This window comes from Olea europaea, chromosome 21 (genome assembly GCF_002742605.1).
Source record: "Olea europaea var. sylvestris chromosome 21, O_europaea_v1, whole genome shotgun sequence".
Classification (NCBI taxonomy): Eukaryota; Viridiplantae; Streptophyta; class Magnoliopsida; order Lamiales; family Oleaceae; genus Olea; species Olea europaea.
In genome coordinates this window covers 10,989,060-11,013,948 of record NC_036257.1, presented here as the reverse complement: position 1 = coordinate 11,013,948, position 24,889 = coordinate 10,989,060, and the positions used below count along the sequence as shown (strand labels likewise).

General features: G+C 33.1%; 1 protein-coding gene and 1 long non-coding RNA gene across 2 annotated transcripts; both read left to right on the top strand.

Annotated features, from left to right (window-relative positions):
• Positions 1-2,010: 2,010 nt before the first annotated feature.
• On the top strand, positions 2,011-17,335 carry LOC111370111 (telomerase Cajal body protein 1). The gene is made up of 20 exons (XM_022991815.1): positions 2,011-2,328; positions 2,421-2,483; positions 2,572-2,627; positions 3,206-3,286; positions 3,377-3,450; positions 3,660-3,744; positions 4,101-4,144; positions 4,253-4,340; positions 10,074-10,299; positions 11,016-11,107; positions 11,198-11,271; positions 11,481-11,563; positions 13,920-14,026; positions 14,541-14,683; positions 14,770-14,817; positions 15,591-15,643; positions 16,160-16,244; positions 16,331-16,397; positions 16,555-16,665; positions 16,965-17,335. Exons 1-20 carry the CDS (start codon positions 2,129-2,131, stop codon positions 17,045-17,047), a joined length of 1,863 nt encoding a protein of 620 aa, XP_022847583.1. The 5' UTR covers positions 2,011-2,128; the 3' UTR covers positions 17,048-17,335.
• Positions 17,336-23,299: 5,964 nt separating this feature from the next.
• Positions 23,300-24,370, top strand: LOC111370619. Its single transcript, XR_002698457.1, has 3 exons — positions 23,300-23,442; positions 24,039-24,108; positions 24,303-24,370. It is a non-coding gene; the product is annotated as an uncharacterized LOC111370619 (long non-coding RNA).
• Positions 24,371-24,889: the final 519 nt, after the last annotated feature.

Below are 24,889 nucleotides of genomic sequence, written 5' to 3'. Positions count from 1 at the left end.
CACATATCCATATATTTTAAGATGCAATTTCAAAAATTAGATCCAAAGACTGTTTATTCAAAAATCAAGTTATAATTAAACTATTATAATATTGATAATAATATTATAAAATTAATTTAATTTGCATACCACACCCTCAATCATTAACCCATCCAACTCAATTTTCAATCTGAAAACCCTAATCACTTTCCACATCCTTCTTTCTCAACCTTTTTTATTATGTCATTGTTTGAGCCCCATTTTAGAGGAAAACATGCATTTTTGAATGTTGTATTGATAGAAAATGTGTGATTAAAAAATAAAGAAAGATTTTGAATTTGCGTGTAATATTATTATATTTAAGAAATGTGTGGTTAAAATAATGTTAAAATACTGTTTAAAAATACATTTTTTTCCAAACAATGTGGCTCAAACAAAGGCTATCACTCTGGGGACTTATCTCCACCGGCAGTGCGCAGCTCTCCAATCGCCACTGAACGACGCTTAAATTCACCATCGCCATGTACAACAACGAGCTCATAGCATCATGTACAGTGCGAGTACAACGGCTTATGCTTTGGTTGTCAGTGGTGTAGATCTCTGGGCGCCACAAATCCATTCTTCTTTCCTTCTTTTTTTTAATAAATTTTTGCGTTGTGCAGTGATTGACGGTTCGGTGGTGAAGGTGTGCGGTATGGTGGTGAGAACGAAGATCTGGTGGGTGCAACGATGATGTGCTTTCCATGGTGCTATGGTTGGTTGAGTGGTGTGGTGATGCATGTGTTGGTGGTAAGGTGCTGTGGTGCGGTGGAGATGGAGGTGGAGGTGTGCGATGTGGTGGTGGAAATAGAGAGCTCAGGTGGGTATGATGGTAGTGTGGTGCTATGGGTGCATTGTGATGGTGCAGTGATGTTGGCGGCATGATAGTGGATCTAGGGTGTGCGATAGTGTTGATCGATTGTGAAAGTGGTGGTGTTTGACGACAGTGATGTGTGTAGCACCGTGGTGAGGTGATAATCGCAAGTGTAGGTGGAGCTCATAAATTATTTGGTTGATTGTGATTGTTAAATTGGTTAATCTGTGACCAATGGAAAAGATAAATTGTGATCAAGAAAATAATGTATGACCTAAAATATTGTTAATTTGTGATTGATAATTTGATAATTTGTGACGAATAATAGTTGTAACCTTAAATATTTGTGATTTGTGATCTATAAATAAATTGTGACTTATAAATTTTTTGATTTATGATTGATGAACAAATTATTTACCTACAAAATTTTTAAATTATGATCGTAAAATAATTTGTGATATATAAAAATTATGATTTGTGATCGAAAAATAATGCGCGACTAATTAAATCATTAGTTTGTGATCAAATTATATAGATATGTGACATTAATATATTTAATTAATTAAATCATAAATAAATATTAATAAATATCTATTTATGAAATTTGAAACATTTGTTTTTAGTTTTGAAATGAGTGATACTTAAAATCTTAGTTATGAAATTTTCCCTACGTGATATACTAATAAATTTATCGCAAAATGGGTTGTGTTTTCGTTGAAATAAATTCATAAAAATAGTTCGTGTTTTTGTCTCAATTTGATAACATAACGATTGAAGTGGCTAACTTTTAAAGTTTGACTCAAGTCTAAAAAAATCTAAAGATTTGACTTTGATTGTTTGGGGGAATGTTTTCGGTGATGAATATAAAGTGAAAATCCGATTAAATTTTTTTTCTTACTTTTTAGCTTATTTGAATTAGAAGGATGGATTGGGTTGGTAGGGATAATAGTCGCCGATAAATGAAAAGTCGAGCCCTTGTTTGAGCTCCATTTTGAGGAAAAAAAATATTTTTAAATAGTAATTGACGAAAAATTTGCGATTAAAATAGGAAAAAATTTTAAATTTATGTGTAATATTATTTTATTAAAAAGTATGAGATTGACAAAGACTTAAAAAAATGAATTTTTAGGCGAAGGGTGCAAAGGTACCTCGTAGACGTGCCAATAAAATAGTTGGGATGGTGACGGATAGAAGTAGGGATGGAGGCTTTCCTGAATTAAAACCCTCTAAATCCAAGGGATGAGTACATCATTTTCATATCCCAGTTCTTCCGCTTGCAGGATCAGACGGCGATAAATGGGAGAAGGGGTGGATGCGGAGCATCAGCAGCCAAATCCGGATACCGAATCCACTGAATTTACAGAAAAACCCTCCAATGGCGCGTACTCTTGGCCACTGGTTCACTACGATGCTCATCCTTACAGAACATACCATTTCTTCAAGCAATTCCGAACTGCTTCATCAAACTCTAACAACTTTCTTAAAGGTGTCAAGTGGTAATTTCACTGCTCAGTTTTGACCTTTTTCCTCGTTTCCACGAATTATCGCTGTGATTTTATTCATTTTCTATAGGGGTTTTGATTTGTAGGTCACCAGATGGCTCTTGCTTCCTAACCTGCTGTGACGACAACACTCTCCATGTTTTTACATTGTAAGTCTATCGATCAAAATAGCGAAAGTCTGGATGATTTTTTATGAGATTGTAATTCGATCCTTCTCAAATGGTGTCCTCCTTTCAGGCCTTATGATGACAGCGTTAGCTATGTAAATACGTGCTCTTCAGCTCCAGCCGAAGGTAACTCTTTTACTCTTACTCGCACCTGACTTCCATTTGTGTTAAAAATTCTTGCATTTGGATTTTCTTATTTTTATTTTTATTTTTTCAATTCTAAGGGTCTACTTCCAAGCATCCAAATGATTTATGATCTTTATTTTTTTTTTCTAACTTTAATTGAATTTAGATGAAATAAATTTCTGATAGGCCAGTTCCACGCATCCAAACTTATTGTTCAAATATGAGAACTTATGACACCTCAACGCTCTGGCATGTATTTTTTCTAGAATGTGGATATTTTGAAGGAGGGAACAAAAAACGTTGTTAATGTTGAATGCCACTTATGTGGAACCTGTTCCAACTTAGATTGGTTCTCTGAAGTATTATGCTGGAATGGTTCAGAATGCTAAATATTTAGATTAATATATAATGAAGGATGTTAAAGTGTGTATGTGAAAGAAATATATAAAAATCCTGCGAGGTTTTCATTTAACATTAATATATGCTGACCCATCTGGGGTTATATATAATATGGTCTAATGACATACTTTTTTTCAAAATTTCTACATATCTCCTTAAAACATTTAGTTTGCTTGCAGATTCATATGTGGCAAACCTTGTTGTACGTGAGGGAGAATCTGTCTATGATTATTGCTGGTACCCACACATGTCTGGTTCAAGTACATCTCCGTGACATGATTTTTCTTGTACTAATCTTGATAAATATTCTGGAAGGCAGAAATTCACTAGAATTCTGGTTTGTATTTCAGATCCAGATTTATGTGTGTTTGCAACTACTACTCGCGATCATCCTATCCATCTCTGGGATGCTAACTCAGGGCAGGTGGTGCATCACTAACGTGCTTTTCTTAAGAATCTGATCTATCCTAATAAAGCTTAACAATAGCCTAGAACTGTTTATAATACACATCATTTAGTAGTTGAGAATAAGATGGTCACCTTTTTCTATCCTAGTCTCCAAAACTTGGTCCTTTTATATACTTGTTTGTGTATTTGTCAGTAACCAACCACCCATTTGTATGGGAATTGCAGCTACGCTGTACATATCGTGCCTATGATGCCATGGATGAGATTACCACTGCCTTTTCAATTGGATTCAACCCTAGTGGAACTAAGTAAGCATTCATTGAAAGGCCTTTTTATGCTAAAACTTTCTAATCTCATTATTGTTGCCATTTGAAAATTTTGTATTGGTATTCTAAGAATCACCGATACTTGTAAACTTATTACGTACTTGTATCCGATACGTATTCAAGCTCCAATACTCTCCGATTCGCTTTGATACGTACCGTATACTTTTTTTAAAATTATTTTATATTTTTTAAATTTTCGATACATATCTGATACGTATTTTTTAGTTATTTTATATTTTTGTCTGATTTTCGATTTGTATTTGATACTTTATGGTCCACATGCATCTTTACTACAAAACATTGCTTTGAAACTTCTTGTCTAACCTTTTTGTTCATCTAGTGTTGAAAGAAACTGGGATACGTACTCTTGTGTGCACTCTTCAAGTAAAAAAAAATCAACTCCACTACGAGCTGAAGAATTGGTTTCATTCATAATAATTTGTCTTTTATCAAGAAATTAGATCTCTATTCAAAGGAGAATTCAAAATGTAGGACATTGTCGAAAACTCATTTGATATTTTTGAAGGTGTTGAACGGGTTAAGGTTGCTAATCTATCATTAGATGAGCCAGAGATGGAGAGTTATTTTTAATGATAATGAGGAAATTGATATTTATGATGTTTAAAAAAATGAAGTTCGACATTAGTGATTAATATAAAGTGCTTTATTCTTTTATTTTATTTTTATTATCATGCTTCTGTATGACAGTGTTAATATTTTTTTATATTAATGAAATTATTTTGAATTTTATAACATGTATCGATTTATCCTAATTTTTTTCAAAATAGTCGTATCGGCATATCTGTATCATATCCAAATTACGTATGTGTATCCGTGCTTCTTAGCTGACATTGTAATGCTGCTGTTGTTATGATGATAATGTTGGTGATGGTCTACCTAAGAACGTAATGAATTCTATAATTATCAATAATGTAGGAACGACATTACTCGTATTTGAGATCTTGATGAAGTAATATAAATGATTATAGTGTGAGAGTTACGGTAAGTAAAGTTTTGAACCTGATTGATAGATTCATATATGATGTTTTTAGATGAAAGATAAACAATGGATTTGGCTTAGTGCCATAAGGGAAGATTTTTTATTTTTTTTTAAAACTGACTAAGATCTATTCTTGATAATTTTTTACCACTGCACTCACTGAAATATCCAATAAAATTAAATATCAATAATCACATTGAGCTTGATCAATTTTTTGCCCACTTGCCTTTCCTAGAACTTATTTCACCGTGATCGCACCACTCCTGCCAATAAGAGTATCTTTGAGAATCAACGTTAGACATACCCAACCATCTACGTAGTGTCACCACTAAGAGAAGCTTCGGTATGACGGTCTATACGCACACGTGGTAGGATTGTCCATTCAAATCATGTCACCTTGAACCTCAAGCCACTCAAATCGCAACACCTTATCATTGGACAACCACTTTGTTTGTTTCACCACATTAGACGTTGAGGTGTCTCGATTTGAGTTCGAGGTGTCATGATTTAAATGGGTGATCCTACCATATGTGCATATAGGACTGTCATGTTAAAGTTTTTCTCCACCCATAGTTATTGACGTATATCCTTCTCTCTTATTTGATCTATTTTAATCTGGCACACACCCGTTGTAGGGTCCTTTTAAGTATTATGATATTATTAGGGTATATTCCTTAAACAACTCAAAACTGACTTCATAAACAGAGTCTAATAGCTATTGTGTGCCACATGTTTTTAACTCAATAGTTATCTTCCAATCACTCAAAATCCTTGAAGTACTTTTCCATGTCATCGTTATCCAACTAAAGAATAACCATTACAGTAATTTTACCTCGGGTCAAGTGTCAAATTTTGAAATGAACTTGCACCGCAGAGTGGATCTGTTTTCTCTGTCCAAATAAAAACCAAACTCCAGTCCTTAACAGTTCAAAGAACCCTAAATCATGTGCCATGAAATCCAAGTTATATCCTTAAGTAACAACTACTCAACCATCAAATGGCCAATACCTTTTCCTTTCCCACATAACTACCCCTAAAAGTTTACACTTGTTATGATCGTAAAGATAGTTGATTTCAGACCATAAACCTGAGTAATAATCAAGAAATTCGAATCAAAGTTTCTATTTGGTTCCATATCAATATAAAGATAAAAAAGAACAAGAATCTCCTCTAAATTATTAAATCTGTCTTTGAAAAGTCCTCGAGAAAATGAATGGAAATCCAAGACAAAAACTAAGTAACAGATCTAAAGTTTGTATAAGTTGGCAACGGGAAACTTCATCCAAATCAAAATTAACCAAGATTCAACAAAAAATATCTGACCTTCTCCATTCGCGAAGAGCGAATCCTTCTTCAGGCTGCAATTCAGAGTGAGGCGGAAGAATCGGCCCATCGGAGTTGAATATTCCCTCCGAATCTTCCCCCATATCATATGGCCGATTCCCGTTGCCATTCGAGATCGGGGCCGTGGTCGAGGACCCGAACGGATCGGGGCTGTCCACGTGATCCACTACCACCTCCTCCGATTCTCCGTACTCTGGAGGGTAAACTCCAGCTCCGGCGGCGGCGGCAGAGTAAGGCGGAGTGTCAGCAGGGGAAAAGGCGGTGTATGATTCGTCGTAGCCAGTGTACCCGCCGTCGTCGAACTGACGCGTACCGTCACCGTCCGTGCTGTATGCGTCGAACGATGCCATCTCTTTCTCTCTCTCAAGTCTACTCGGACAAGCTGTCTGATTTTTCTCTCTGCGCTTCTCTCTCTCTCTCTCTCTCTAATGTATGTATAGTATGTATCTGTATTAAAATCTTGCAAATAAATGGATTTTTTTTATTTTATTTTTTTTTTGCTTAAACTTTCCTTATCCAGTTTTTACCGTGGAATCAACTGGAATATACTGGGTAGTCTGGGTTTTTCTGCTCAAGAAATATACTGGGTTTTACTTACGATGAAGAATAAGCATTTAACGAATTAGATTTTGTGCTCAAGTTAAGTTGCTTAAATCAGCTTGCATTTATAAAATGTGACAATTTAATTTTACTACTCGAAGACTGCATTGACTCAAATTCTTCGTCATCGTACGATAGCAGCATCGAACTAACATAATCGGTTAACACTATAATTTAACGAATTGACTTAGTTATAGGAAGAGAAAGAACATATCGTAACTTGCAACTGACACTCTCATTTTGGGAAACTCAAAAGGTGAATTCGAAGACATAAAACTACTAAAATTTGAAATGAATAATATGCTTTTTGTTTTGAGTTGGAAGATTATTTCATAAAATGATAGATATTTGGGAATATGTGACTTACGTGTAAAACATTCAACCGGTAAAATCTTTGTTTATAAACAACATTTTTGTAATCTATTTAGGGGTTGTTTGAGGTCTATTTTTCTCAAAAAATGTATTTTGAAATAATATTATGATGAAAAATGTGTGGTTAAAAAATAAGAAAAAATTTTGAGTTTACTTGTAATATTATTTTATTGAAAATATGTGATTAAAATGATATCAAATCACTTTTAAATAATGTATTTTAATAGAAAAATGGGCTCAAACAAAGACTTAGTCAAATAGAGAGAAAAATAAGGGTTGGAGATATATCCTTGAAATGTTTGAACCCAAAAATTAAAAAATAAACATATTAGGATACAATCTATATAGCCAATTTATCATTGACCAAGTGTCGAAGGATTTCAATATCTTTATCTTTTGTTCTTTAGCCCCTTTTTAAGTCCTTTTTTTTTTTTAATAAAAATACTTTTTTAATTTAGAAGAGTAGTTTAGTGATCATATCTTAGGTTTGCTCCCCCAATGATCATCAGTTTGAGTTTTCTCAAAGTTATTGAGGTTAGTATCCGACTGTAAATTTCAGAATTTCGTGAGATTAGTCAATGTGCACATAAACTGGTTCGGATACCTACGACATAAAAAATGTATTTTTGAATAGTGTATTTATGAGAAATGTGTGGTTAAAAAATAAGAAAAAAGATTTGAATTTGAGTGTAATATTATTTTATAGAAGAATGAGCTGTTGAAATGATGTCAAAATATTATTTAAAAATGTGGGGCTCAATTACTTTTCTCTAGTAAGAATCACATTTTTTCCAAATAAAATTAAAAATTGCAATTTATTTTGTGCAATTAGAAGCATTAAAAAGGAGAGTTAGAAAATATGTTTTTAGTGTTAGACAAGTAGAATATTAAAGTAAATAGAATTTAAATTAGATGCATTGTACCATCTAAAATTATGTAATAGAAAATATGCCTTTAAAGTACTCTTCTCATCTCTAGAGAACCCTAGTCAATCCTTCGTTATTTTCAACGAAAGAGGGAATGACTAATTGTTTAGGTGATGTTTGGTAAGGGTTAAAAATAGGTCATGTTTGATTCTCATTCTATTAAAAATTTATTTTTAACTATACATTTTTCAATAAAATAATATTACATGCAAATTCGATTTTTTTTTAAATTTTTAATCACGCAATCTCCATCAATCTAATTTTCAAAATACATTATTTTTCCCAAAAATGGGGATGAAACAAGGGCTAATTTTTTTAGTGGTTGTAATAAAAGTTTTTGAAATGTCTAGTTGAAAAGTTGTGGAACCCATAATCGGTGTGATTAATATTAATTGTTTAAATTTGATTTAAGCTAAAATCAAATTTTAATACGTACCAAACATGCTCTTAGGATATTCTAAAGTTATGCTTGCAAATAAGTCATGTGAAACTCAAGCCCCCCGTTTGAGCCCCATTAATTTGAAGTAATGTACCATGGAATAGTAATTGATGGAGAATGTGTGGTAAAAAATGGAAAAAACTTATTTGCGTATAATATTATATTAATGAAAAATATGATTGAAAATAAATACTGGAAAAAAAATAATGTAAAAGAATGAAACTCAAACAAGGGATCAAAAGTGGTTCAACATTATTTTGTCTAAAGATTTATGTTTGCGATATATGTATATAATGATTTACATACATATAACGTGTTGAAATATGATTGCGTCAAAATTATTTCAAACAAATAACAAAAAATTTCTCCACTCTTTTTTAACACCTCGTTTGTATAAAAATTATTATATAATTTCACTATATACAAGTAATATTATTCAAAGACATATGGGTCAGGAGACATAATTATTTAAATTTGTTTTCGACATTATGCCAATCATATTTATTTTTCATTATATGTATGATGAGAGAACGGTCTCTTATAAATAAATGGCGATTAGCCTTGAATTAATAAAAGTATATGTAAATTTGCTTGGTGAGAGTTAATCCATTTCATTTTAGATAATTTATATATTTCTTGACCCTAATTTGGCCCTCGTTATAATGAGAAACTAGGAAAAATGTACTTTGAAATAGTAAATTTTCTGAAGAATGAATAGTTAAAAGAGTGATTTTTTTTTTTTTAATTTACATGTAATATTACTTTATTAGAAAATGTGTGATTGATAAGAAAAAATAGTAAAATAAATTATAGTTTTCGTAAGGGTCGAACAGAAGATCTATTACATTTTTTTGGGTAATGGTTGAACATCTAAATTGATTAAGATAGACTTCATGATGTTATTTATTATCTATATCAGATTGTCCATCACTAATTTATTGTTTTCGTAGATGTTATAGTGGAAAGTACACATATCCATATATTTTAAGATGCAATTTCAAAAATTAGATCCAAAGACTGTTTATTCAAAAATCAAGTTATAATTAAACTATTATAATATTGATAATAATATTATAAAATTAATTTAATTTGCATACCACACCCTCCATCATTAACCCATCCAACTCAATTTTCAATCTGAAAACCCTAATCACTTTCCACATCCTTCTTTCTCAACCTTTTTTATTATGTCATTGTTTGAGCCCCATTTTAGAGGAAAACATGCATTTTTGAATATTGTATTGATAGAAAATGTGTGATTAAAAAATAAAGAAAGATTTTGAATTTGCGTGTAATATTATTATATTTAAGAAATGTGTGGTTAAAATAATGTTAAAATACTGTTTAAAAATACATTTTTTTCCAAACAATGTGGCTCAAACAAAGGCTATCACTCTGGTGACTTATCTCCACCGGCAGTGCGCAGCTCTCCAATCGCCACTGAACGACGCTTAAATTCACCATGGCCATGTACAACAACGAGCTCATAGCATCATGTACAGTGCGAGTACAACGGCTTATGCTTTGGTTGTCAGTGGTGTAGATCTCTGGGCGCCACAAATCCATTCTTCTTTCCTTCTTTTTTTTAATAAATTTTTGCGTTGTGCAGTGATTGACGGTTCGGTGGTGAAGGTGTGCGGTATGGTGGTGAGAACGAAGATCTGGTGGGTGCAACGATGATGTGCTTTCCATGGTGCTATGGTTGGTTGAGTGGTGTGGTGATGCATGTGTTGGTGGTAAGGTGTTGTGGTGCGGTGGAGATGGAGGTGGAGGTGTGCGATGTGGTGGTGGAAATAGAGAGCTCAGGTGGGTATGATGGTAGTGTGGTGCTATGGGTGCATTGTGATGGTGTAGTGATGTTGGCGGCATGATAGTGGATCTAGGGTGTGCGATAGTGTTGATCGATTGTGAAAGTGGTGGTGTTTGACGACAGTGATGTGTGTAGCACCGTGGTGAGGTGATAATCGCAAGTGTAGGTGGAGCTCATAAATTATTTGGTTGATTGTGATTGTTAAATTGGTTAATCTGTGACCAATGGAAAAGATAAATTGTGATCAAGAAAATAATGTATGACCTAAAATATTGTTAATTTGTGATTGATAATTTGATAATTTGTGACGAATAATAGTTGTAACCTTAAATATTTGTGATTTGTGATCTATAAATAAATTGTGACTTATAAATTTTTTGATTTATGATTGATGAACAAATTATTTACCTACAAAATTTTTAAATTATGATCGTAAAATAATTTGTGATATATAAAAATTATGATTTGTGATCGAAAAATAATGCGCGACTAATTAAATCATTAGTTTGTGATCAAATTATATAGATATGTGACATTAATATATTTAATTAATTAAATCATAAATAAATATTAATAAATATCTATTTATGAAATTTGAAACATTTGTTTTTAGTTTTGAAATGAGTGATACTTAAAATCTTAGTTATGAAATTCGAGGTTTTCATTTAACATTAATATATGCTGACCCATCTGGGGTTATATATAATATGGTCTAATGACATACTTTTTTTCAAAATTTCTACATATCTCCTTAAAACATTTAGTTTGCTTGCAGATTCATATGTGGCAAACCTTGTTGTACGTGAGGGAGAATCTGTCTATGATTATTGCTGGTACCCACACATGTCTGGTTCAAGTACATCTCCGTGACATGATTTTTCTTGTACTAATCTTGATAAATATTCTGGAAGGCAGAAATTCACTAGAATTCTGGTTTGTATTTCAGATCCAGATTTATGTGTGTTTGCAACTACTACTCGCGATCATCCTATCCATCTCTGGGATGCTAACTCAGGGCAGGTGGTGCATCACTAACGTGCTTTTCTTAAGAATCTGATCTATCCTAATAAAGCTTAACAATAGCCTAGAACTGTTTATAATACACATCATTTAGTAGTTGAGAATAAGATGGTCACCTTTTTCTATCCTAGTCTCCAAAACTTGGTCCTTTTATATACTTGTTTGTGTATTTGTCAGTAACCAACCACCCATTTGTATGGGAATTGCAGCTACGCTGTACATATCGTGCCTATGATGCCATGGATGAGATTACCACTGCCTTTTCAATTGGATTCAACCCTAGTGGAACTAAGTAAGCATTCATTGAAAGGCCTTTTTATGCTAAAACTTTCTAATCTCATTATTGTTGCCATTTGAAAATTTTGTATTGGTATTCTAAGAATCACCGATACTTGTAAACTTATTACGTACTTGTATCCGATACGTATTCAAGCTCCAATACTCTCCGATTCGCTTTGATACGTACCGTATACTTTTTTTAAAATTATTTTATATTTTTTAAATTTTCGATACATATCTGATACGTATTTTTTAGTTATTTTATATTTTTGTCTGATTTTCGATTTGTATTTGATACTTTATGGTCCACATGCATCTTTACTACAAAACATTGCTTTGAAACTTCTTGTCTAACCTTTTTGTTCATCTAGCGTTGAAAGAAACTGGGATACGTACTCTTGTGTGCACTCTTCAAGTAAAAAAAAATCAACTCCACTACGAGCTGAAGAATTGGTTTCATTCATAATAATTTGTCTTTTATCAAGAAATTAGATCTCTATTCAAAGGAGAATTCAAAATGTAGGACATTGTCGAAAACTCATTTGATATTTTTGAAGGTGTTGAACGGGTTAAGGTTGCTAATCTATCATTAGATGAGCCAGAGATGGAGAGTTATTTTTAATGATAATGAGGAAATTGATATTTATGATGTTTAAAAAAATGAAGTTCGACATTAGTGATTAATATAAAGTGCTTTATTCTTTTATTTTATTTTTATTATCATGCTTCTGTATGACAGTGTTAATATTTTTTTATATTAATGAAATTATTTTGAATTTTATAACATGTATCGATTTATCCTAATTTTTTTCAAAATAGTCGTATCGGCTTATCTGTATCATATCCAAATTACGTATGTGTATCCGTGCTTCTTAGCTGACATTGTAATGCTGCTGTTGTTATGATGATAATGTTGGTGATGGTCTACCTAAGAACGTAATGAATTCTATAATTATCAATAATGTAGGAACGACATTACTCGTATTTGAGATCTTGATGAAGTAATATAAATGATTATAGTGTGAGAGTTACGGTAAGTAAAGTTTTGAACCTGATTGATAGATTCATATATGATGTTTTTAGATGAAAGATAAACAATGGATTTGGCTTAGTGCCATAAGGGAAGGAGGTGGACCAGAGGAGAAGCTTCTGTGTAGTGGTTATTGACATGTTTATGATATCTATGTTTCTAATTAAAAATCCAAAATAAATGTGGAGTATCCTGGCATTAGATTTGAGTTGTGATGAGGTGCCATGATCCTTTAGAGATCTTATTTGAAGTGCTTGATGGGCTTAGGTGTGCCAACTTTCTTCTATCCAATTGCTCTTTTTTCTACTTTCAAACATAGGGACCCACTAACTAATCATACTTTTCAAAATGACTCTCGAAGACACTGGGCAAAAATTTGAAGGCCCAAATTTTCAAAATTTAAATTCGGATATCTCCTAGAAACAAACTATTAAACAATCTCTTTTCTTTTACAAGGGGTCCAATGTTATTCATAATTAGGAGAAAAGTAAGTATGGTTGCTATTTTCATCTTTTAATACTTTGTTTTTAAAGGAGAATTGAAATATTGCTTGAATAAAAGGGGCACCAAGGGCCTTTGTTTATTGTTAGTTTTAAATTATTGAGGACTTCTTAAATTTGAAGGGCTTTGAAATGACTAATAATAAGAAGCTAGAAGGCAAGTGTTTGGCCCTTAATAATATATTAATATGCCATATTTTCGTAATCAAACTTATTTTCATTTGTTTTAGAAACACACATTATGTCCTAGTGGTTAAATGTCCTTGTATCTCAATTTGATTGGGCAATGTCATTTTATGATTCTGGTTCTAGTCATAATGGATAATGGTTGTGTATAGAGTAAGATCTGACTATATGGTTATTTCTATGATCTATAGGAATTGTTATTATCAGTTGTATTGTTTCTTTGCTCTTCTTTCATTTAAAATAAAGTTTTAAATAAGGTGCTGGTTTGGATTTCATTATATGGACATTATAATTTGAAAGTCAATGTCAAATTTTAATTTTAACCACACATTTATTAGGATCCACAACTACTACCCACTGATGCACCACAAGTTTCTATCAAATTATAATTTCAATGACTTATAATGAAATCCAAACAAGCTTTAAGCCTTCTTGAAGAAATTTTTTTCTTGGTTCTTTGTATTTTTTTCCTAAGATTCTCAAGCCATTTACACTTTGTCCATCTCTTTTACTGCCCAATTTAGACATTCTGGCATTGCTGACTACTAGAGCATCCTTCCATAGTTACCTTACAGTCTTGAACAATGGCTTTGTAGGTTTTAACACAAGTTCTGTTATTTTACTTCAATAATTGGCCTTTTTCCTGATTTCAGGATATTCGCTGGGTACAATAGCACTCTTAGAATATTTGATGTTCATCGTCCCGGTAGAGATTTTGAGCAGCATTCGACTCTTCAAGGAAACAAGGAAGGGCAATCAGGTAATGTTTTGAGATTGCTAGATTTGATAGAGCGATTTATAATGTCAAGACAGGAAGTATGTTTATATATACATTTGCCGTCCAAGCATTGTCTTTTGGCTTTGCCATGTCGTAAAATATGTTCTGCCAGCTTAATGCATTAGATTTCTGTGACAATTTATGAGTTACATTTTATCTTTGTCCTTCTCAAAATAAGGAAAATTCGTACAATGCCTGATTAGAAGATCCATAGGCACAGAGAAGTTATTGATCAACTGGGTCTGGATTGATAATATACATTGCAGAAATTGGTTACGCTCAAGACATACGCAAATATTCCTACAATTGACACCTTAAGAACAGTTGGTTTATATGTAGAAGTTGGAAGTATATCAACTTTTGTTATAGTGGATAAGTTATGCAGCTAAAAGTATTTTTATATATAGGGTGAGAGTGGCTATCTTTCCAATGATTTGTCTATTGGACCTATTTAGCTGTTGGCAGGTCACATGAGTTTGCTCTTTCTTATGGCCAGGTATTATATCGTCAATCGCTTTTTCCCCCACTCACTCTGGAGTGCTAGCCACAGGTTCCTACAGCCAAACTACTGCAGTATATAGAGAAGATAACATGGAACCATTATATGTCCTACATGGTCAAGAAGGTGGGGTTACACATGTAAGTTGCTGATTGTCAGTCATCCTTCGGGCTGGGCATTTTAGGTTTCCAAGAGTGTCCATTCACGTAAAATATTTACTTTGCAGGTTCAGTTTTCAAAAGATGGCAACTATCTGTATACTGGAGGACGGAAGGTAGAAAATTATATGGCCAGTCTTTTCTTATGTCCATTTTTTGTCAAAATTAAGTACTGCAATTTGCATCAGTTTCTTAATCACAAGTTCTTAGTGTGGGTGTGAGTTTGTGAGAATGATGATAAATCCAAAATTTGAGGTATGAGAGCATTCTAAAGTGTTCATATAGTACAATGAATTCAATCGAAGTACGAAAGTGCTGACTCCTTGTGTCAGCTTTGATTTGAGGACATATAGACCATGAATTTATTTTCATTTATCACCTAAGAAGATAAGGTACTTTTTGTCACATGACCTCTTCACAATTTGATGCAATTTTTTGGCGTGATTATTTTATCTACTCCTTTGTTAGGGCAACTTAACTGACGTCAAAATATTAAATTGTTCTGACATGATTGTCACATACGCATCTTGATGAACCTGCTGATTGTGGGGGACGGAGAAGTTATCTGAGATTCTTAATCTTTGAGGGACTATACTCTTCTTCTTTAGTGCCCTCATTAAACTTTTAATGAATATTGTATACCATCCTCAAATTTTTGAGAAATTTCCTCCTAGATTGCAGAGTTGTGATAGAGAGTTGAATGGGCACAAATGAGTGATCATTCAGTTGTAATGTGCATAGAAAGATATATGGCATTACGCTTATAGGTCCTCGTATTAGTTGCTCATGTGTTGGTTTCAGGTTTAGACATGCATAATAATTGGAATATAAGTATGTTTGTGTATAAATAAATATATGAATAAAATCACCCACTTTAAACTTGTTGCAGGATCCTTATATATTGTGCTGGGATATTCGCAATACTGTTGATATTGTCTACAAGTAAGTTTCATTTATCTAGTTGGATCAGTCATGATAACTTTCATCTATTTGCTTGAATCAGTCATGGTAATCACACAATATATTAAGAATTTCAATTCTTATATCAAATAACAAAATGTGACCACTATCCAAACTAAACTGTGAAGAACATTTTATAATTCCCAATGTATGATCTGGTATCACCTCTTTCATTTATGTGTCACTGCTTACTTTGTGTAGGCCAAATGGCTGCTATCTGTTATAGCTCACTGATTAAAACATGGATGCTGTAACAAAGAAAGCTAATTTTGCACTGAAGAGGACAGCTAGTCATCTCTTTGAATTCTATTTCGATGATGGCTAACCATTTCCATCAAACTTCCTTTGCTTTCCATGTACTATTCAAAACTGAGTCTTTTATTCTTTTGGGTAGTCAGTATTTCCCCTCTCTTGAATGGAATTTCTTAGATATGATAGGTTAAATGATGCAAAAGGAATTTTAAGGTTTCACTTAACTTTATTTCCACCTGTGGTTAGGCTCTACAGATCATCTAAAGATACCAATCAGAGGATACATTTTGATATTGAGCCTCTGGGTCGATACCTTGGAACTGGTGGCCAGGTATGACTAGCCTTCAACTTTTCTTCAGCCATCAGTCTATTTGACTAATATTTAGGATCTTAATTCGTTTTATTTCTTCTGTTAAGGATGGTCTTGTTCACATCTATGACCTTCAAACGGGACAGTGGGTATCAAGCTTTCAAGCTGCGTTAGGTGTCTCTCTCTCTCCACACACACACACACACACAAAAAAGAACATGCAAGAGCTTAAAACATTTATTTTTCTTTCTTATCTTGGTCTATAAGAAACTTGTTCTTAAAGCACATATCTTCCAGCTCACTTTATCTTTGCACTTAATTTGTACTGCAGACACAGTAAATGGTTTTGCTTTCCATCCCTTCCTCCCAGTGGCAGCAACTTCATCAGGACACCGGCGATTTGGAGGTCTTGATGACTTTCAAGAGAAAATGGACCTGAGTGGTATTAATTGTCCTGGATCCTGCATAAATATTATGTTCCATCACCCTGCTTTACCAGGACCGCTTATTGGCAATCAATTGTTTGTTTGTGTGAATTAATTTAATCTTGTGAATATGCCATATTCTTGTGATTTACATGCTGGCTTCTAGACTTTATAAGTGTCAATGTTATTACTTATTCACCGACTGAAACTTAATGCAGAAGTACAAGATTTGGTCTAATAATGAGCCATTTCAAATCTATGGCCCTATGCCCTTATCTGTAATGCTCATGAACATTACTCTGTTTCTCTTGTTTAGGTGATGAAAACTGTGTGACAGCATGGAGCTTCTCCTGTTCTTCAACGTTGGATGCATCATCAATTGTTGAATCTGGAAACTGATTCTTACAGTCATACAGTGAGAACCTCTGGCATGATCTTTGACTTGTATGTTGTCTTAACGAATGCCAATTGTATTGTGACTCTCCAATATTAGTGTTTGAACACTGAATCTATGACTACGAAGTGGAACATAACTAGTTTTGGCATGCATTGTTTTTAGAGTAATGTGGTTCCACATTTTTTGAGCCAGTTAATTGTTATCTACCATTTGTTTTCATGGTTTCTGAGTTATTGTTTTCTGATGTATGGCACACGTTTATAATATGCAATGAGGTCCATTTTCTGTGATTCATGTACAAGGTTACAAGCTGTAGCCATGATTTCTATCCTGGACAAAGTAACTTGCACCTATTACGATATGGTTAGGATCTAGATTAGCATGGAAGTTAAGTGGGATTTGTTTCTTTTGAACTTCAGTTTATTCTTGATAGTGTGTTTCTTATATCTTAACCTTTGTTTTGCTCGAGGAACACGCTTGCCATTTTGCAGAAGTGCTCCTTTTTCATTAATATTGCCAGTTTGGAAAAGTAGTAAGCTTTATTTAACACCTATTATTTCTCAACAATTGCAAAAAACCTAGGACAGAACATGCTCTTTATTCTTACCTTCCATTTTATTAACCTTATCGCTTTCATTTTGTTCCCATCCTTACCTATCTCTTCCTCTCAGAGCTATTTTAGATGATAACGCTGATATACCTTTTTTTCTATTGTTTTCTTAATTTCTATCGTACTCGAATAATCCCAATCCTACTAGCAGAAGAGCAATACAAGATTGGCTATGTGACTGTCAAATGAAATCATTCCTTCTATGTGTCTTGTACAGGTGAAAAGTATATGGTGAATTGTTTGTAAATAAATTTGTTTGATATCTGCCGTCGATCTTATTAAAAATATTTTCATCTTGTAGTTAAAATTTGTTTGAATTCTGCTGTCGATCTTATTAGAAATTGGTAAATTATTATTATTTTTTTTTTCGTTCATCCTATAATTTTCGAATTAAAATATGGATTTAGAAGAACTGCTAATTTTACTGATTGCCATTTGACCATTGGATTTTACTTTGTTTACTTTTCCCAATAAAAAAATAAATAAATAAATAAATATTTGAACAATGCTAGAGGTGCATAATTTTTGTACATAGGCTTTCCCCGACCACCGATTTAACCCTATCTTCACCCTATATGTCCATGTGCCAATTCATTAAAATGTTAGAAATTCTGGTTAAACCCTATATAACTTGGTATGCATACACGTTAAATGTTTAGTTAAGAAATGGGTATCAAACTGAATTGAAGTTTGAATGGATCATTTTATAAAATCGGCAATGAGCCCGAAATAAGTTGATATCAAAGACGAAGGTGACAAGCGTAATTAACCCTTCAGAAAATTGTTCTTAAAGATTAGTAATGTTCACATTTTTTATTTAGCCCTCGTTTGAGTTACATTATTGTGAAAATGAGAATAGAAAATATGATTGTTATGGCCCACACAAGAAATAAAATGTCAAATATGATGGTTTGACGTGATGAATAACGGTCATATTTTTCATTTTTATGAGAAAATAATGAGGTTCAAACAAGGCCTTATTTATTTTATTTTTTTTGATGGCTTTGAAGTTGTATAAGAGCCTATCTACTACGAGAAATTTGCAAGATGGCTCACGCCTCGTGTTTTTTCTTATCTAGTAAGTGCATGTTATATCGAAAGGATGAAAAAACTCAAACATTGCATCTTCACTATGATCCGTTGGGATGATGCATCGAGTGCGTCACTGATAGACCACACACTAAACCTAGGAGTCGAGCGTATTATGCAATTTATATAGCGAACTCTTGTTTCAAGAATGATCATTAGGCCTTCTCGTCCACGCATCTCGTTTCTTTCATTCATTTTTTCCGTGCTTGGTTTGGTCTCTTGCTTGAGTCAGAATAGAAAGTTGAATCATATACAACTGATATTAGAAAGTTGTTACATGGGAGGAGATCTGTTATTGCTTACGTGTTCATTCACCACGCCAAGTTTGGCCAAGTCAATCGAGTGCAATGTCGGAAAATATTAAGCTCCTTTTATAAAACTAGTTTTCATTCAAATTTATTTTTAATTATACATTTTAAGAAATTCATAACTTTTATAAACTATTATTAAAATTCATAAAAAAAATTGATCTTTAACTAAATTAAACAAGGGCTAAATATGTTACATAATAGAAAATAGAATTAACTCTCTATTATAACAATGACGTCCGAACCCTTTAAGTTCTGGGACGCCTCAGTATTCACTATTTAGTGAATGATTCGTGCTAATTGAATGTTAACAAAACATGCATTTCTCGTTTGACTTGCATGCACTACGATATTTCCTTCAAAATTTAGGAATAAAAGCTATATCGAGTGGGGACAATCGTTATATTTATGGGCCGTTATGTTCGAAACAAACTTTTTTTTTTTTTTAATTGCACCTCGCTTAATTCTACTGAAGGTTCTTCAATCTTTGTTCATTGAGTGTCCTCAATCTTCTTTTTATCGCATGCTTGCCTTTAATCTTCTATCAATTAGGACATTCCTAATGATGATTTTGTCCATATAATCTGTTAGGAAAGCTAAAAAGACTTATTTATTTCTCATTTTTCAAATAAGAAAAAAAAGAACAAAAAATGAAGCTCAATGAAATATTACCACTCATATCAAAGTATGACGGTTTGCGTGAGCTTGCAAAGGTAGCTAGATTGTTGATCTCACTTCATAAAATTATTTCAGGTGAATCGTGCAAAAGTTCGCATAACTATTTAAATTGTTCATGATAATAATATAATAAAAGTTTGCCATGTGGCGTAGTGATGATAAAAAAATCTGTCCAGCTCTGAACGGGGTAAAAAAAACCCGTCCTGATAGGTTGGCGGGACGGGGCATGCGTAAAGAGGAAAAAAAATTAAAAATAACTTTATTTTTTAGTAATTCACCCGTTAAAATCTATTTATATTTGTATTTTATTATCTAATTCGAAATTTTGAAAATGTAAAATAATAATAATAATAATAATAATAATGAAAAAAGGCCAGCACCCTAGCCCCAAACCCAACACCCGACCTGCTGCCACCCCCAATGTGGCTATCAAGTTTTTCATGATTCGCAAGTGAAATTCACGCGCTATGTGGTAGTAACAGTTGTCCAAACAATTTTATAACTTAGGGTTTGTTTGATTACATTTATTTTCCATGGAAAATATTAGTTTTTTACCCAAATTCCTATTTGAGGTGTTTGATTGCTATTTTTTTCTATGTAAAATATTTTCCAACTTTTGAAAATATGCCTAATTTTCCTTGTTTTCAAGGAAAACATTTTTCTTAGGTGGAGTTGGTTTTTGTTTTTCACAAAAGAAGTAACACATTTTCTTTTCTAGGTGGATAGTTTCCATACTAATCAAACACACTCTTAATGAAATCAATAGTAAAATATTGAGCACAAAGTCTCTATTAAAAAAAAATATATTATTTATTTTTTAGGAACTTTTAAAGTTTTAATAGTGTTAATGCTTGTTTGGTAGGGATTTTGATAATAAATTTTTGGGACAATTGCAGTAGAGGCCTCAAACTTTTAAAACATTAGCAGACTTTTTCCAGACCTTTAATTTGTTGCAACCATCACCCTAAACCTTTCGAAACGTTGCAACAGTGGCCCGTTTTGACGGTTTTCATCCAAATATCCATCAGTTGACTAAGAAATTGACTTTGACCATATTTTTAATATTTTTGAAAGGGTAAAATAGTAAATTTCCATTTATTACATTAAAATATATTAGAAATTAAATTTAAAAAATAAGAATAAGAAACAAAAAATCATTGTCTTCTTCCCAAATGAGCCACAGCATCCATGAATCTCTTCTGCAGTTGAGGAATCCAAACAAGTCGTGGTCGCTTCAGGGTCCGAGCCGGCTCCTCCGACCCCAATCCACCTCCAACACTGGCTACTCCACCATCACCACCCCCTCCCGACCCAACCAACTTAGCCGAGTTGAATTCCGTGGAAGAGTTAGGTTGAGAAGAGTATGATGTGGTCTGTGGCAGTGGGGGAGTGCTCTGATGGGTATGATTTGGTGGTGGGTTTCGAATATCAAAGGCCAGTGCAAACTCAGGGGTTATAGGGTTTGTGATAAAGGCATAACTCTGTGATGGCAATTCCCCTCCCCCCTCATCTTCCACTTAAATTCTTTTTTGAAATAGGTAGTTTATTGGGAATCAAACTATATGTGTTGATTTGTTTTTGAAGATTTTGCCAAGATAAATACAAAAATTCAAAGTGGAAGCAAAACCATAAATTGAATGAATTTGCAGAGAAATTTTTCAAGAGAAATTTCTTTTTTCTCCCTCTATCAAGAAAGACGGTGGCGGTGAAGGCGGTGGTCGATTATTGAAGTTGGATTTCAGGTGGGGGTAGGGGTGGGGGTGCGTGGGTTGTTGGGAAGAAGACGATGGTTTTTTTTGTTTCTTATTCTATTTTTTAATTTAACTTCTAACATATTTAATGTAATAAATGAAAATTTACTATTTTACTCTTTCAAAAATATTAATAATATGGTAAAAGTCAATTTCTTAGTCAATTAATGGATATTTGGATGAAAACCGTCAAAAAGGCCTCCGCTGCAACGTTTCGAAAGGTTTGGGGTGACGGTTGCAACAAATTAAAGGTTTGGGAAAAGTCTACTAATGTTTTAAAGGTTTGGGGTCTCTGCTGCAATTTTTCCTAGATTTTTTGACCGTTAGAGATAAAGTGAATCCCACTTGTAAGAGAAGAATTAAAAATTGATGATTGAAATAATGAAATAACGGTCAAAAAATTGATTTTAATTGACTTAAAATATAAACCAAACAAGCCCTTAAAATGGGACCACGAAATGTATCCAGCTGAACCGTCCAGTCCAATCCAATCCGATTTGACGACGTAGGAAGGAGCACAAAGCCTTATTTGACATGTCTCCAAATCTTTGGCGGCAAGTCAGGTCAAGGTTGGAAGAAAGTTCCTGCAAGTGTACTATTACATATCACGTTCCTTGCGCCTCCAACTTGTTTGGGGAATTTTCCTTTATTTCCAAATATGTACCTTCATTTATTTTCAATCACAATTCACAAATCAAATTATTGTCCCTCTTTCTACAACTAAATTCAAGGTGATTTAGATGTTATGTTACAGTATATTATATATTTGTGTTAGTGTTTATATGAGCTCATTTAATTTTCTTATTTTTGGTTTTTTAGTTTGTGCTTAAGCTATTTGAAATTGAGGCGAGATAATTCTGAGTTAAGGAAAAGCGTGGAGAAAATGACGGCGTTCCATAGATTTTCTAGAGCTTTTTCCGTGATAATTCATCGCTTACTAAAACGTTGATTGGCTTCATCATTAGGTACTTATTGCTCTATTATTTACTTTGTGCTTTTGGATAATTTTTTTTTCCATTTTTATTTCTCTTGTTTAGAATGTCAAAGTGCTGCTTGATTTGGAATTTTGGTCTATTTTTTTATGTTGTTAGGCTTGTTTTTAGTTTTTAGTAAGGTTAGTATGATTTTCTATGCTAACTGATAAGTAAGTTAATCATGTTTATTGGAGTTCAGGTGTTTGTTTCATGCGATTGAACCAGAGTCTAAATATGTTTGAAGTAGTTATGGTTTGAATACTAGGAAATAGATTTAAGAACTTGTTTGGTCCACATTAATTTTCATTCCATTTTTTTCTCTTATTTTTAATTATACAATCTTCTATAAAATAATATTACACATAAATCGAAATTTTTTCACTCTTTTTCAACCACTCATTTTTCAAAAAAAAATTATTCCAACCTTTTTATTTCCATAAAATAGGGGCCAAACAAGGGCTAAATAACATAGAGCTTCCAGCTCAGGATGATCATGCCCGGTTCTGAGGCCCAAGACTCGAGGGGGCCTAATCTTGGTCCAGAGTTTTTTTCCGAAATCGAAATTTTTTCATTCTTTTTCAACCACTCATTTTTCAAAAAAAATTATTCCAACCTTTTTATTTCCATAAAATAGGGGCCAAACAAGGGCTAAATAACATAGAGCTTCCAGCTCAGGATGATCATGCCCGGTTCTGAGGCCCAAGACTCGAGGGGGCCTAATCTTGGTCCAGAGTTTTTTTCCGAAACAAGGCCAAACGGCCCAGACCCAATTATCCAACAGTAGCCCACAACTCATCAGCCCAAATCCAATTCCCTCATTTTATTTACCCAACCCAACTTCTATGTACACGATCCATCTACCCAAAACCCTTAAAATCTGAAATCCCAAAATTCCCAAATCTGACGCCTCAGTCTCATCTCCTGGACTCCGGTCACTCCGCCAGTCCACAGCCGGCCGCTTCGGACGCCGTTTCGGCTTTGTGAATTGTGAGTGATTATACTCTTAAATAAGTAAAACTCACTGCAATCTGTTTCTTTGTTAATATTTCTTCAATATGTCTACACTCTGCACTTTTCAATCTTGCCTTTCTTACGATCATTTTGTTATGCAACCTGGGACTGTTGAAGATATTTATGTGATTTTTGAAGATAGAATTAAATGAATCCATGTCGTTGTCTTATAGACGAGTTGAAATGTTGAATCCATGTCATTGTCTTATTTTTGTCCAAAAACTTTGTGAAAATAGATATTTATGTGATTGTTGAATCCATGTCGTTATTTTATTTTTGTACAAAAACTTTGTGAAGGTAGATATTTATGTGATTTTTAAATTTTATGTCTTATTTTTGTACAATTTTTTTTTTGAAGATACTACTATATTTTACAATTCTTTCATTCTACATCTGCTTCTAAAAGGACAAAAAGTCGTATTTTAATATATACGTATATTTTTGTTTAATTTTAGTTGATAATAAATATTTAGTCAATTATGCCAATTTCTTAATCTGCACTTCCACATTTGGCACAAGTTCCTTCAATCTATGATTAAAAATCTTTTATTTTATTTAAATTTTTATTTCAGGCTCATGAGTTGTGAGGTGGAATTCTCAAAGGTGAAATTCCACAATTTTCGTCGAAATTCTACTTCTCAAGTAAGCAATGACTTGTCTTAACTTGTTATTGAAAAGATTGAAAATGTTTGAAGCATTATCGGCTTATATAATTGCTGTCTAGTCGGTTTATATGATTGATTATTGTAGGATGAACAATTGCACTTATGCACGTAGTAACTATATTGAAAATTGTAATTGTGGTATGATTGAGATATTTTGTAATTATTTTTCAGGTTAATCATTGAGCATTAGATATGGATTCATACACTATGTCTCCTAAATATGAGTCTGGTGCTCAAGAGAAAAAAAGGAAACGAAATGAAATTGTATTAATTGAAAGTCAAGCAAGGGATATTGGCAAGTATTTCAAAAGCAACAATGTGAATGCGTTGAATGAGGATGAAGTAGAGATTCAACATGCCCATGTTAACGAAGTAGATGATAAGAATGAAGAAGTGAATCAACCTGTCTATATTAATGAAGTAGATGATAAGGAAGAAGAAGTGATGAAACCTGCCCTTGTTAATGAAGTAGATGATAAGGAAGAAGAAGTGATGAAACCTGCCCTTGTTAATGAAGTAGATGATAAGGAAGAAGAAGTGATGAAACCTGCCCTTGTTAATGAAGTAGATGATAAGGAAGAAGATGATTGCTTTTCTCTAAATTTGGATGATCCTGGGAATTGGAAAATCGTTGATCAAAGAACAAGAGATTACCTAGTTAAAATGGGTCCAAAAAGAGTTGACGACATCTCATTTCCGAAAGATTGTACAAATAAACATTTCGATTCTTCACAATATAAGCGATTGCTACCAAATGG